General features: G+C 35.2%; 1 protein-coding gene across 3 annotated transcripts in view; it reads left to right on the forward strand.

Annotated features, from left to right (window-relative positions):
- LOC145675657 (ATP-dependent RNA helicase vasa-like) overlaps nucleotides 1-16,766 on the forward strand; it is a 77,689-nt gene that overhangs the window by 39,028 nt on the left and 21,895 nt on the right. For all 3 annotated transcript variants that reach the window (XM_081746227.1, XM_081746236.1, XM_081746246.1), the window contains exons 7-8: nucleotides 5,705-5,881; nucleotides 14,273-14,468. In XM_081746227.1, coding sequence (XP_081602353.1) covers nucleotides 5,705-5,881; nucleotides 14,273-14,468 — 373 coding nt within the window. The remainder of the gene's footprint in view (nucleotides 1-5,704; nucleotides 5,882-14,272; nucleotides 14,469-16,766) is intronic.

Consider the following 16,766-nt stretch of genomic DNA (forward strand, 5'->3'; position numbering starts at 1 on the left):
TTCAGCGCCAGTTATAAGCGAATTGTCTTAGCCAGTTACTTATGCAAGTTATTGGAGAAAACGATCAATGCACTGCTTAATATGATTGGAAACTAACTCCTTGCTTTCCGATCTCCAGTGTAGTTTCTGGAACTTCGTTCCACTAAAATAATCTTGTTAATCCGGGTTGTTTTCACCATTAGCAAACATCTGATCGCCATGTTCTATATCTTCGGAAGGATTGACACCACTTTGCGTTAAAATTTTACGTCAACTACTTCAGGGAGTACGAGACCGTACGGGCTTCTTTCAACACCAGTTTCTTGGAGATCGATACTTTCCAGTCCGATTAGAATTTACACACTCCGACTGGTTCTTACAAGAAAGTGGCGTTCCACAAGGCAGTGTCCTAAGTTACAACGGTGTTATACGATTAAAGGAGAATTTCCAGTAAAGCTGCACCTTTATAGGAATAAAGGCGCTTCATAAAGATGTCCTGCATCAAACATGATGGAAAAAAAAAGCAACATATGAAATTCATACACATTTATAGTTAACATGGGAAAAATCTGCGTAAGAATCGAACTTATAGACAGGATTATAATTAACATAAACTATTTAATCGAAGTGTTTTAGATATTATGTATACTTGCAACAGATGATCACACAAATCAGTATAACACTTATAAAAGGTATACTTTACGACAGAAGTATACAAAAATGTGGCTTCTGTGCGAAAATGATGAGTAAGGTTAATGCGTGTCTTTCCTGATTAATACCGAGCTGCCCAGTGATTCACAGGTCGACTGACGCTTCACAGTGTGCAGTTCAATTATTAGTTTTTACTCACGCGTTGACTGCAGGCGCGTTTTTATTGATTACTACTGTCTGTCCGTTTGAGGCGTGGCCTGAGACTTGCTTGGCGGATGTTCCTACGACTAGAAATAATTGAGAACAATGCACTATTGTATGACCAGAATAAACAAAATTAAGGAAAAAGCGTTCCAATCTACAGATAATGTCCCAATGAATTAATTTCACTAAACTAAAAATAATGTTCCACTTGCTGTGACGGTAAATGTTGCTATAATAGAAATTTGTATATGACCTGGCATTTTATTACCACTCTATCTGGACCATACACGCTTGTCTTTTGTTGACATCCGGTTTCTGGGCCTTCAGTTTGATCACCAGTGGTCTTGGTCAGTTCATCTATGAGTCTATATTGCTGTCTACGAGCACTCAGTCTTCTGAAAGTCTCATCTTTCTTGGGTGCTGATAGCATTATCCCTCTACGACTGTATCATACCTTAATCCGCTCAAAGTTGGGACTATGGATGATTATTTATGGATCTGTCACTCAACACGTTGCGCCAACTGAACACTGTCCATCATCTTGGCTTAGTTTTTCATCCCATACCAGTCCTATTCCAAGCTTGTATGTTAAAGAGCACGAGCCATCTTTAATTCAGCATCATCGGCTGATGCTTTATTTTGCTATCTAAAATCAATGCCTTACCATTCTTCATCTTTTACACTGGAAGCTGGAGAGCGCTACCAACGCTACCAGGCCTTTTGGAATTTGTACTCTGGGACTTTATGACCTACCATCAGGTTCTTCTTTATCAGCTCATTGATTTTCTACGTACGCCCTCATGGAAGATACTTCGTCCAGCTACTTCTTTTCCATCTGGCCCAATACAAGAAGCCATGTACTAGTCCTCTTACAGCAGTTGGAAGATTTTACTGTATTTTTTACTGATGGTTCCAAAGATGCTGATTCTGTCTGATGCGCTTTTCTATTTTTATTTTTTAATTTTTTCCCAGCTACATGTACTTTTAAATTACACACCCTTTCTCCAATATCTGGTTGCAATTTTACAAACTTTACGTTATGTCTACGTGTTATATACGCGGGATCTTAATTTGTTGACTCAAAAGTGCTCTGACTAGCTCCTTGATACACAAAGGACGGCACGGTGGCTCAGTGGTAGAGCGCTTACCTCTGGTGTGTGGGACTCCTAGGTCGATCCTTGGCCAAGTAAGCTTGTGGTGAACAACATCGTGTCCATGTGTTCCTCTGAGTACTCCCGTTTCCTTCCACATTCACATTCCACCAATTCTCCCATCATTCACTTGCCTAAATCATAGTCCAGGCTTTCCAATGCTCCTATATTTCCTATTTTTCCTATATATTTGCGTCTCTTCCTATAAACTCCTATATTTTAACGAAACCTCTTATATTTTTTGTGGCATTGCTACTTCTACTTGGGAAAATAACAAGGAAATAAGAGTGGGTTGGAGGGCAATTTGTCTCCACAGTAGAGTGGCTGAATGGAGACTCTTCTGTATTTCGTTCTTTCGTGCTTGTTGTCTAAAGATGATTACACCAAACAATATAAGTTAGCAAGCCTTGTCCAGTCGGTATTGGATTTAGAAAGCCACTTTTTTCTGCGTCATGTTCGAAGCCGATGGTTAACTTTGTCTTCTGTGTGCAAACGCATTGCAGAACAACTTCCAGGACTGCGTAAGTACTTTCTGGAGAGTCTGTCAGCACAAGATAAAGCATATCATGAAAATAATCGTTACAGAAGGATTAAACAATTTCTGAAAGGCATATTGTTTGAAGCCAAAAACTGCATTTCATCATTTGTACATCAGTTTTTTTTATATTTTTTTTTTGTGTTTCTTTCAACGCAAAGGCCCGCTAATTCATTTACGGCTCAGAGCTAGTCAGAATGCTGCTATTGAGGTTTATGAAGCCAGGTGTGTTGGGGTAGAAGGAGGGTACTGATTTATCTGCAATTGATTTCAAGAACTATCTGCGGCAACCTGTAGTTCGAGTGAAAGCGCAAACTGTAATAGCTGAATGCTCAGAGCTACAAGAGAGAATTCAGGGAGGATGTGAGGCGATTCTACATTTGTGTGGTTTCAAAACTACTTAAGAAATTACCAATATCGAAACCATTGTTGAAGTACCTGCAGTGTCTACATCCACTATTCAGAAAGGAGATTACTTGCACGGAATTTGGCAAAAGAAATGAAGCATGTATTTGCAAATTATAAGAACATCAATGTCTTCATGGACGAGTGGAAACTATTGTGGAGTTATGGAAAATCCTGAGTGTGATGATTTCAGATACTTGTCCGTGGATCAATACTGGGCAAGAGTATGTGATATAAGAAATTCATGTGGAACAATTAAATATCCAGTGATGTCTAAAGTAGTCAAAGCTTACCTGTCAGTATTTCATGATAGTGCTGATGTGGAACGTGGTTTCTCAGAGAACAGACACATTTTAGGAAGTGATCGATCCCATCTTGTATAAAGACTCTGAGGACTGTAAAGGACAGCATTAGAATGTATGGAGGAAAAGTTGAAAACATACTGTTACAAAACAGTTAATAGATGCTATGCAGAACACCTAGAGAAAGTATAAAGATTACTGAGTAGAGTACAGATCCAAAGATGCTGCAGTGGCAAATATTTCCAGAGAAGAAAGCGCGTTAAGAAAAGCGAAGCAAGAAGCTATATCAAAGGAAGTTTCAAAATGAATCGTCTCTGAAGAAATTAAATGAAGTGAACGAAACAGTACAGAAGGAAATGGAAGTAGCTACTAGACTGATGATAGATGCTCAGATAAGATTATCTTCTGCGCTGTTTAAAAAAGGACACTGCTGACGTTAATGTTGCCCAGGCAATGATCCAGACCGCATCCTTGAAGATGAATGAACTACAGAAAATTCAAGACGAGCAGAACGAAGAGAATCGGAAGATGGCAAATAAGCATATTCAGGCACTGAAGAAAATGAAAGTGTAACTGATACTTTTACTGTTTGATATATTTCCTTAGATGCTAAGTTCTGTGTGCAATTGTGTATTTAGATACTTAACAAACCAACTCTTTGTATCATGTGTTTTGCGACTTTTTTTAATGAATTGTGTATTGATTTTTACAGCTTACGTATATTATTAAAAAAAAAAAACTATTAACAGAAATTATAGGATCTTGCCAGTGATGAAATTATTCACATCTTGGAGACGTATACTTATTTTCTGATGCAGATCTTTTTTGCACTTTCCTTATGGTCGTTGCTTAGTTGTAGTGAACTACGCAAGAAAACACTAAGAAACTCGTATAAAATTTTGCAACGAGATAATTACTCATTTAGTTCTATTTAGAGTAGAATGTATGTTCATATAACAATTGGTGTAATTTCCATGTGATTTAAAAAAAAAAAAAATTATTTCTACCTATTGGATAATTGAAATGTTCCTTTTTCACAGTTTCACGAAACCACCTATATTTTTTCGTCGTGATTTCCTATATTTTTTTCCATTAGCATTGGAAAGCCTGATAGTCTCCCTTAGCCTAAAGAACATAATCATGGAACGTTCAACTGAAAGCTTTCGTTTCATTTTTGATACACAAAGTAAACATCCTTTCGTTCAACAAATTATCCTCTCATGTCATAGATTAATTAGCACAGGAATGTGAGGCACAACTCTGCTAGGCTTCGAGCTATGTTGGCAAAACTGATAATGAAGATGCAGACCATGCGTCAAGAAAGAGAACTTGATCTCTCCATACCCACCATGAATCTGCGTTCGCTATTCACTGCTTAGTTCCATCATACTCAAACCTGCACCATCAGATCAAGATTTCGACAGGAGGAACGAATTCTAACTCGACTTTATATTGGACAGTCTTACTTTACACATAGATTTCTGCTTCGTGGCGAAGACCCATCATTGTGTTCGGCCTGTGGATCTAGACCAAGTATTCAACATATGCTTTAGTATTTTCCTCATCATACTCAGCTTCACACTGATTTTGCTCTACTAGAAGACTTACCACCACTGTTCGGAGACGACCATCAAACGGTCTCTCAAGTTCTTGTTTCTTCGTGACTTCAATGTCCTACTCGCATTGTGATTGTCCTAGTGTTTATACGTAAATCAATTCTTGCTTCCTCTTATGTGTTTGTCCCCTATCTTTTGTCACTCAACTCATTTTTCATTTCGAGTTCAGTTAACAATCCCGACAAATATTTAACTTTTTATTTTTCATTATCCTTGCCGCGTAACCCTGACAAAAGATTAATATTCAGTGATATAATTTTACCTTCGTGCTTATATAACTGAATTTACACGTTTTCATTGTAGACATTGATGGGTGCGAAAACATCTTTGCAATATAACACACCCATTCCAATATCTTACTTAAATTGCAGTTATACGTATAGAGATACCGTATACGAGAAACCAAATTCATATACACTTATTTTATGTGATAAATATCTGTATAAAATTTGAGCAAATGTGATTATTTATTCGCTAATAACGCGTTTTCGCCATTCGAGTCAACTAATAACGCATGACTCATAATTCAGTTTTTGGCTGCAGTGTTATCTGAATATGCTGATTATATATATATATATTGCATTGAAGTATTATCATCACCAGACTGAACTTGGTATGGTATGCAGGGTTGATATAATCGGTCTTTTTATTTTCAACAACTATAAGTTGTGTGGGTATATAATAAACCTGAATATAGTTCAGTAGGATTACTTATTGCAAGCAAATATAAAAGTTGCGTTTTAGAGGTTCTGTCTCCGGTTCTTAAATTTGATTGTTTTTGTGGCTTTTGAGAATACGAAATCAGTGAATAACTACGCCATTCATAAAATATTAAATTAATATAAATTATTCTATTTGCAGAAAGGATGTCACATTCTTGTAGCTACCCCAGGCAGATTAATGGACATGGTTAATAGAGGACGAGTTTCATTTTCTTCCGTCCAATATTTTGTATTAGACGAAGCAGATCGTATGTTGGACATGGGATTCCATCAGGAAATAGAGAAAATGTTGAGCCACACTACAATGGTAGCTACGGTAGGTGCTGAATTCTCATGGTTTGGAAGGGATAATTAATAATTTAAGTACGTCATTAAGTAAGTTGTCATGTGAATTTAACTTCTCTATTGCATAAAGAAATATATTTAAAAAAAAAAAAGAGAGAGAACTTATATTTTTTTCCCCTTATTATATGGTAGTATGAGTATCCTCTCTACTAAAAATTGCGTGTTTTTTTCCATTATTTATACAATAGACAACTTGACTAAATGAAAGAAAGAAGAAAGAGATTCAGAACTTAAAAGTCACTTATACTTGCTGTTGATATTTAGAACACATAGTACGCGAGATAGTAATCGCAACATTTTGTTCGTTAATACAGTATTTTTCTTACTCACGTAAAACATTTATCCCATATAATTTTAGTTATTTCATTGTGAGTTGACCATTAAAGATTAGTTCCATTTTATTAAAAAATAGTTCTAGCAAAATTTACTGAAATTAAATTACTCATTTAAAATTATCGAAGAAATATATTTTATCGGAGTAACTCTAGTCTTAATGGACTAAAAAATCACATTCTAAATTAGTGTGCATCTATTATGTATACAGCGAGGTAGCCTGTAGGCAAAATAATATTTTAAACTGTATAACAAGAATTTTACGAAAGAGAAAACAACATCTGTCGAACTGCATCTACTTAAGAATATGCTATACCATAAAACCGAATGAATAGCATGCGTGCGCTTTGTCCCGAGTTCACTTCCTAGAGAGGACGTATATTCTGTCATTGAGAGCCGGTGTTATATATATAGGGTGGCCCAAAAGTAGGTATACACCCCTGCATTGATCAAGTATAACATTCTAGCTTATAGGTTTATTTGCTTTGGCTGTTCCGAGCTTAAGGTATAAGTAAAAAGATATTAAGAACAAATAATAACGAAACTGTCTACCTGATGGATAACAATAAGAAATGATGTAGAAAGCAATGAGTTGATTAGTACGGGACTAAATGCGTACTTTTGGGTCACCCTGTATATATTTTAAGTTTCTCTAAACGCTCTGTGAGCATCTCTTGGTCGTTTATTTTTCAAACTTTTATTCTGGACCTTTTAAAATGACCCTTCTGTTCTGACAATAATCCATAACTATATATAGTAATGAATTGCCGATTCCTATATTCTCGATTTTTATACATCACGGGCCTTCACATGTTCTCATGAAAGGTTCCCACAGTGCCAATGAAAATGATAATTTAATACTTCCTGCTTTTATTTTATTTTAGACATCCTCTTTGGATTTCTTTTCTGAATGCTTTACTGAAGTTTCGAATTTTGGATGTCAATTCACTTCCTTAATTTGGTTTTTGTCAATTGAATTGAGCAAAAATATATATATAGGCTTGTACAGCTTCGGATCCGCTTTCTTTATCCTCATTTTTTAACAAAACAATTAAATTGACTTTCCATTGTTAGGAGATTTTTCTTTGTCTTAATTACTGATTGTATAATCTTGTCCAATATGGTGATTAGAAGTTTTCTCCTTTGATCTCAAGACCCCATGCCATTTTATTTTTAATTTATTTCATGTATCTCGACCGCTTGATATATTTTTCTTCTAGATAATTTAAGACATTATCTTTTCTTCTCATCTCAATACTTAATTTATTTTTCTCAGAATCGATTGGTCAGCTGCTTTTCCATTAGGTATGCAATTAAACAAAGTCTTTAGTAAATTCTGCATTCTTTCTGTGGGATTGCTATTGTAGTTTCGGTTCTAGCTTTCGTTGATTCCATGTTGATCGCATCATTATCCTTCATCTGCAAAATTTTCCATGGTTCTTTTTTTAATTTCAGAACTTAATTCATTACTCCCTTATACTATTCTCATCTACAGGGTGTCTATCGTTCACGAAAGTCACGAAATCAGAAAACGGTCATGAAAGTCAAGAAATTTAGCTTTTGGGTCACGATTTTTTTTTTATCTGTACAAATATAAGTACAGACTACAAAATTTTGTTCTATAAAAGCTCAAAATTCAGCACCAAAAATGCCAAATCGCTAGCAAAGCACACTTCTATCGCATGCATGAAAATTCGGCCTAATTTACATCCAAATTTCCTCTTGAATGTTCCAAAATGTTATGGTTTGGTAAAGAAAGGGTCACGAAAAAGTCACTAAATTTCATTTTGGAATTTTAATAGACACCCTGATCTATATCTCTGAACCTGTGATACGTTGCTCGTTAAAAACTTTCTTTTCAACTCTATGAACTTTAATTTCGTATATGAGAAAATAATATCCATTTTTAATATGTCCATCTTCGTACCCTTTCCCTGTTCTTACAATTTTGATAAATAACATGAAATCTGTTATACTAAGCGACTTAATTCAAATACTTCTGGTTTTTTATACAATATGACACTGTATAAAAATGTAAGTCAGTATATTTTTAGGTCTAATATGATTCCAACAAATTTCTGACTGTGATTATGTAAACATAATTACTTTTAGGCTGCAAAGTGACTTCTGATCACGTATTTAACGCACTGAGATTAGATAGTATTAACCATAATGACTTTTTCTTTACAGTCAGATCTTTGGAAAATTTAACAGGGTAAGTTACAGGAAATCTTACTTTACTTTGATATGCTTCAAGAAGCTAAGCGGCCAGGGAGTTTCACTAGTACTTCCTAAACTTTTCAAAACATTTTAATTTAAAAAAAAAGTTTAAAAAATGGAGTTTTATGTATTCTACATTGAGAAAATTTGTTGATAATTATGATATAAAATTTGCAATAGAATTTCGTAACAGGAGCATACTTTTTTCCTTTTCTTTTTAAACTATGTAACTGGAATAAAATTATAATTGAGTAACAAATATACCAGTTCACTCGTGAACATTCCTTTTCGCGAACATTTGAAAACGTTCCTTTTTGATTGTATTATGTAGTGTCTGCGTTAGATGATTTTCATAAAGAACTATTATAATTAATACAATTTGGAAATGATATCTAGTAAATTGTGAGATGAAGTAGTTGTACAATTTATAAAATCAGAAGAATATCATAATTGATGTACTGTAAGTATGATCATGTTGGAAAAACCTCAGCACCCACGTTTCTTGTGCAATTCTTTGCTCTCACTCGTAATACTCCGGTGTGATCCCTTGGTTCAGGGAATTTTAATGTTCCCTTTTAGCACCTATGGCACGCACCCTGTTTAAACTGATCTGTCTGAGATGTTGCAATTGTGTTTAAAAGGACAAAGAATATGCATCTGTTGGTTTGCAACTCTACCTACGAAAAAGTCTACTGTCTGTGTTTCTAAAAACATGATCATACGTACCTTGGACGGAACATAGTATAATAGATTTAGTATTCAAGTGAATGCTCTGATGTGAGAGAGTAGTGGTAATTAATACTGTCGATATTTCAAACATACTTGTTGGTGTATTAGAAAATGAAAGGAATACACCGATTTTCCTTATACTGCATCCTCTAAAGGTACAAATTCGAAGGTAGTTGAATGAAAAAGTATAGGGTTGAGCCAAGAATCGAATCCGGGTCTCTAGCTTACCATGTCACTGCATTAACCATTACGCTACTCAATCTGCTACGTGAAGAGCCACATACCCTTCACTTTCGAGATTGGTGTTCATACTTTTAATATTGGCACTGAGTTGTTCATACTTTTAATATTGGCAAGGACGAAGGGAAGGAAGTGGGTAGCATAGTGGTTACCGCAACGACATTGGAAGAAGGTGCGATTCATTTTTATTAAATTTTGTTCTTTTGGAATAATTAAGGTTGCAAAATCATTGCATTCTTCTATATATCATAAGGAAAACTACTTCATCACATTAGATAACACAAGATTTTGTAGGATTGACAAACTTTTTTGGTAATCACTCCCATATGAAAATTCATACATTTTATAGTTTATAAGAATATCTGCTAGCAGGTATAACTTGCATAGTATAGTGAAAGCGCTGCTGAGGAATATGTTTGTAATTAACGTTCATAATGCACACACACAAACATGAAACACTAAAACATTAAAAGTAAGTAGTAAAAAAAAAAAAAAAAAAAAACTATTTTACATTTTTTTTTTTTTTTTTTTTTTTTTTTTTTAAACATTTTTAAACTCATAATCACACTCCTGCTTGAAATCAAGAATTCCTTCTTTGGGGAGAAAAGCGCCATGACATATAGATATTTCCTAGTCCAGAGTCCTCCCCACAGTGAAAAAAGATAACTAAAGTATAATTACCTCCTGTGTATATATAATTATTGTTCATGAATTTAATCGCAATATCCGAATCCACATCCAAACTTGCTTTTTCTGTATTCAGGTACTTCAAGACTTCGCATAGGTGGTCAAGAATACCTATGCTTTCGAAGCTTTCTACGTAAGGACTAAAAATCATGTCAGTGAACAATAATTATGTACTGGGGAGGTAATTCGATCTTAAGGATATATATATATATATATATATATATATATATATATATATATATATATATATATATATATATATATATATATAATATTGTAAAACTTTGTGTATTTTTGTCTTGTATATAAGGAAGAGGTAGAGCTGTTAATAAAAAGAGCGTCCGGAATCGAACTCCCACTACCAATTTTATTATAAAATCCACTATAAAGTATTTGTACAAAATACTATACAATCTGATCTCTATTTCAAAAGGTAAATAGAAGGTAGTCTTTGACCGAGTGGTCGCAGACAGGATCTCCAACAGAGCCCCGTAGCAAACTAAGAGGAGTGGAGTTAAGGAACCAATGCTCCGTAGCAAGCAGAGGCAGGTTAAGTTGCCAACAGAGCCCCGTAGCAGGCTAAGCGGCTGAGGTTGAGATTCCCAGACAGAGCCCCGTAGCAGGCTAAGCCAGGAGATAGGATAGGCGTAGTCCCGTAGCAGACTAGAGGCCTGGGGTTAGGTTACTCCGAGTCCCGTAGCAGACTAGAGGAGGGTCACCAGAGAACTGGTACTGAGCTGGATTCTTCTGTCCAATTTATAGCGTCCCTTGGGTGGCGGTGGCGCTGCTGCTTCAATTTCGTCTTCTGCTCCGTGGGAGGGGCTAAACGTCGTCTGCAGGTGATTGCAGGTCCCCCTGGTGGAAGTTCCTCTTGATGAAGCACGAGGTGGTGTTTATAAACACTTGATGCGTGGATTTGTTTGTAAACAACTTCACGTGGGATATTACAATATATATATATATATATATATATATATATATATATATATATATTCTACAAATTACTAATTTTTTCACCATACTTAAAAATATGCCAGTGTGTGTTTGGGAATTAGGTAGGTGTCACGGCCAGTAAGAAAGCATAAATTTTTGATTATTTATTTTTTTATTTACTTATATATTTTTTAAAAATGTTAGCAGGAATTGTTGTGTGATTGAGTTTACAGATTTGCTAATACAATTTGTACCTATTTGCTTTCCGATATTGAAGTGGTTATCATATACTCATGTCGAAAATTATTGTCGCATGTCTATAAATATGTTGTTGTAGGAATATAATTTGATAACGAATTCGCCCGGTATTTCTCATAATACTAGTATGTGTATAATCGGCAAAGACATGTATGTGGCAAATTTCATGTCCAAAGAGCAGTAAATAAGAACAATAATACGAAAATAAAATTTTATTGTCCATTTAGCAATATTTTGTTCTACTTATTCTAATTTTCGTGTTTATAATTCTTTTCTTATGAAATTTACCACAAATATACATTTCCCGATTATACACATATCAGTACTAAAAGTACCCTGCAAAATCATTATCAAATTGTAGTCTTACAAGAAGACAGTTAGACATGCGACAGTCATTTTGGACATGATTGTACATTGTTAGTAAATAATAAAAATAAATGTGTATTATTATAAACGTTTTAATTACTGACACATACAGCACTAAATTTATGATTATACCTACCGTTTTCGATACATATATTGCTTTTTCTAGTACTTAATACTGTAGGCATGTCAAAATCATTATCTCAAGCGGACTATATAGTCATCAGTATACAATAATGCCAAAAACCATTTGGCGTAAGGGTCCGCTCCAACGCAATCTGCTAGCGACTGGTTGAATTACGTCCATCCCAGTGACGAACAAGTGGTTAGCGCGTCGCGTCGCCCTGCCCCAACAGGCGTATCGGAAGCTTTCTAGCCTTGTGGCTGTCACGTCTTTTATTCACGTGACTCTCCACTTTGCCTCACGACGCTGGGTCGAAAATTGGGAAGTACCTGCCGGGAATCGAACCACGCGGACATGACTAATCACTAGACTACGGTGTCCCATGTACAATAGTGCAGGCCATAAGAAAAAACAAATGCATTTTTTATACTCAGTGCTATTTAAAAAGTGAGTAAATTAATAAAATCTTACCTAATACTGTAATTCTTAAAAACATAAGGAATCCGCGTAGTATTTTTCCTGCAACTACGTTCAGATGTCTGGAGACATAGGTCTACTGCACGCACTAGCAGTTTTTCGAACAGAGATAAAGTGAATGTTAATTTGTATCTTGCCAGGACCTTCATAAGGGAGAAAAGATGTTTACACTGATTCGTACTACCGAACATGGATATCACGTTCGATGCTAATTTGCGAGTTTCCGGAAACCTAGACAAGTGAACGTAAAATTTGGGGATACCCATTTCACTGAATTTTTGGTTTATAGTTGAGTCTCACTGAATTTATATTAGTCCCATTCCATCTGGCTCTTTCTTTTATATATATATATATATATATATTTTTTTTTTTTTCAGTTTCAAATTTAAATTTGATATATATTTAGTAATACAGTGAAACCTCTGAATAATGGACACCAATGGGACATGAACTTTTGTCCGTTACTGAGAGATGCCCGTTACAGAGAAATTGCAGAAATTTAATTTCTTAGAACGGTAATTATGTGCAGTAATATATAGTAAATACGTTATGTATGAACGTAAATACGTAAACTTCAATATGAGAATACTCTATTTAGTACGTATTTGAATTACTGGGAGGGATTCGCAATATATTCGTATACTGCAAAAGATAATGTGTGTATGGTAATTTTCTTAAGCACATGTCATCACCCTTAAAAAAATCCATTAATTCACACCGCCTATACTAAGTGAACAAGGAGAAGGCATGCTTATTCCTCTACAAGGGTAATAGAACTCATTAGCAAGTGTCCTCTGAGAATTCTCGATACGGTTGCGGAAGAAACGTACGTACGTGTTTTCCAAAAAGTAAGAGAGGAAACATTGCTCGTTGAAAATGTTATTGTAAAACATTATTTTGTTATCTATGAAACTCGGGAAAGATGCACGGCCCAGAGGAAAAAGGACTAAATTTGTTAGGGAAGGGAAAATCTTTTGCATAGAATTCTTGGCCATACAACAGACCCTGCATGAGTGTTATTGCTTATTAAAGGTTTTCTAGGATTTCCATCAGAAAGCAGTTTATTGCCGAAAAGAAAAGTTAACCTTGAAGCTGTTAAGATGGTTCACCAGGTCTAGACTCATGATAGATACAGAGCTCCTCCGTGGCTAAGCGGTTAGCGTACGCGCCTTTGGCGTTGGAGACCCGGGTTCGATTCCCGGCGGGAGCTCATGTGGTTCGGATTCCACGTTAATCAGTAGGTCCACGTCTCATATAGCCTCGCTGCTGAAAGGGACGCTAAACTAAAATCAACTCAACTCATGATAGATACACTTGTAAGGAAAATACTTTTCTGTCTACCGTAATACATTGCAGAACCAAGAATAATTCCTGTCCATTATGAAGATGTTATTGAAACTTTTTTGGGGGGGGGGGGAGGACTGCCCGTGTCCGTATCTGAGAGTAAATTAATTCTAAAAGGAGGGTTTTGCTCCGTAAGAGAACATATATTTTTGCTGGGACAAAAAAATCTGTCCGTATTATAGAGATGTCCGTTAAGGGAGGTTTCACTGTATTAACCATAAAAGAACAACCTCGTAACCACAAAGAATCCATCAATAAGCTGAGTTCTTCCTTTGTTTTTCAGAAAGTAGAGAATTTCGTCTCAAGTTCCAGAACCTTTTGAAAGCCGTTCTAGAATATATGCTCCCTAAATCTTCCAAGAAAGCAGAAAATTGTTCTCTGATTTAAACCATGAGATCTTATATAAATTTGATTTCTTGAACATTTGTAAATAAGTAAATTATATATTATTTCCTATTGTCTCATGGTTCAGTCAAGGGCTGCGAGTTTGTCTTCAATACTGCGTGCGTTCTCGGATTGAAGAAAAATGTGGGTAAAAGTTGTACTAAAATATAAAGAGAAGTCAGAAATCCAAAAATAAATTGTACACTTTATCATACTAATTATTTCCAAAATAATCTCGTATGTTTTTTGGTCTACTTATGTTTATTTCAGGGTGAGAGACAAACACTAATGTTTTCGGCCACATTTCCGGAAGAAATTCAGCGTCTTGCTGCTCGTTACCTGAATAATTATCTGTTTCTTGCTGTTGGCATCGTTGGTGGAGCTTGTGCAGATGTCGAGCAGAGATTCTACCAAGTTTCAAAGTTTGATAAGAGACCAAAGTTGACTGATCTCATCCAACAAGAAGGTAAAACTAAATGCGAATTTCGTTTTTTTTTTACTTCATTTGTTAGGTTAGGGCTTGAGTCTGTTACAAGAGTAGGGGTATTGAGCACTGAACAGATTCAGAATTTCAATTTTTCAAAACTTTCCACTTTATATTGAGTACTTGAATCTTTCAGTGAAGTAGAAAATACTATGTAAAGAATGCAGTCGCTTTGTATGGATAGTTTTACGTGCCTTAGTTAAGGCGACAAAAACGGAGTTTTCTTTTACACTTGAATAATAACCAGAAAAAGTGGATATTCGCCTATACCGTTCCTTCTCACAAAAATGAATGCTGGACAAATCTGAGTGTAGATCGCTGTAAGTAGGAAAGAAGTTTACTTTGATTTCTGAAATAAGTACATAAACAATCGTTTCTATTTCAGTTATTAACTAAATCATGTAGGAAACTATGAAATCACATAGGCATTTATCTACGTTTTGCCGAAGATTGCACTTGATAAACATACAGATCTTTATGTACATTGTAATTGACTGTCATTTTTCTACCACATGCATACAAGAAAGCAATATAAGAATGTAATAATAATGTAATATAAGAATAAAATGATAGGTAATCAGTTTAATTCATATAATGCATGTGCTTATTTAAATAGTTTCTTCAAGTGCGTGAGCGAAAGAATGTTCAGTGAATATTATTATTTAAACCATATACGGGGTAACAAGATGTTTCGTGAAAGATGCAGGTAGATAGTTTCGAGTTTATATAAGTTTTCGCGATTGAAACTTACTGGCGGAAGTAAACGGGTTTTGAGAACAGCGTTTGTAGATGTTAATCTGCAGGTCACGCCGTAAAAGTGTATACTTCTTTCGAAGGTGTATTTCTACTCATAGTAAAACTCGGCCCAATAAAATCTCTCAACTCTTCCGACTTCTTCCCACCACCCTTGCTCTTGATTGTACTCTATTACTACCTTCCAACCGATAGCAATCTTTCCCCTTCCTTCCTTCCTTCCTTTTCCATCTTTATTGAACTGAATTAAATCTAACTTCCGAACCGAAGATAACCGACAGAGCACCCAACCCGACACACAGAAACCCTGAATTTTCACGTACACAAAACAACTTTCGTAACTTGTTTCCATGTCCTCTCACTCAACCAAAGAAGGTCTTATGGTATGATTTAGCCTTTCCCCCTTCCCCCCATGTACAGTTTAGTCAACCAAAACTTAATATCTACTTCAACCGGAATTCTCACTCATTCAAAAAAAAAAAAAAAAGCAGAATAGTGGTAGTTTTTACCCACTTTTCAACGTAATACCAAACGAAAACTACCTGTACATCCATCTCTAGCGAAGGATTCATTTGTTTAGAGCTGCTAAGATTGGACCACGGAGTCTGTTACAGTTCGCTTTTCCGTAGATTGTAACAATATAATTTTCATATGTTTGTATAAACATAAACACGTAGATACTTTGCATTGGGAATCTTACGGGTTATTTTTGAGAGGAAGTATTGTGGCCTGCTTACTCTTAATCTGCGCCAGTGGGTGAACACTATTTCCGCTGACAATATTTACAATTTTTGTATTACACATGAGCTTGTTTTTACATGAACTTGTTTTTACCGGTATTTAGGCTTGCTTCTCAGGCTATAAATTTCACTTATTAAAGTTAATTGGCGTTCAGAGGACAGTGATGTTAATTGGACATGTAAAGCATGAATGTTATCAATACACATATTAAAGAACAGAGTAAATGATCATATTGCTGGACTAGGCATACGTAAAATATATGGTTATTTCATTTTTATAGCATTGTTTTCCTCTATAAAAAGTAGAAATTTAGTTTCAAATAGAACTTGTGGACTTTCTAGTATGATTTTTTAAGTTAAATTGTCTTAATAATGATAGCAATAACCGAGAATCAATGAAGATTGTTTATCTGCATACCTGTCTGCCATGGTTGAGATGTCGGAAAAAGGAAGTTTGGTAACTCAAATATAAAATTTGCCAAGTGAACTTTGTGGTGGACAAACACCGTGTGCGTGGGTTTCCTCTGGGTTCTCCCGTTTCCTCTCACTTTCTTTATTCCACCATTTCCTTCGTTACTCATCATCACCGTCTCCTTTAGCCTAACCGGCATAACCGTGGGACGTAAAACTCAAAGATTTTCAAATATAAAATTTATAATGTGCATACGTAATATTAATAAATTTGGGTTGCTAAAATTAAAATAGAAATTTGGGAAATGAAATAATACTAAATTTAATAATAAAGTAAATATATTGAAGTACATAATAATAGTAATAGTTGTCCCAA

This window comes from Thermobia domestica, chromosome 2, assembly GCF_964235325.1.
Source record: "Thermobia domestica chromosome 2, izTheDome1.hap1.1, whole genome shotgun sequence".
In the NCBI taxonomy this organism is placed as follows: domain Eukaryota; kingdom Metazoa; phylum Arthropoda; class Insecta; order Zygentoma; family Lepismatidae; genus Thermobia; species Thermobia domestica.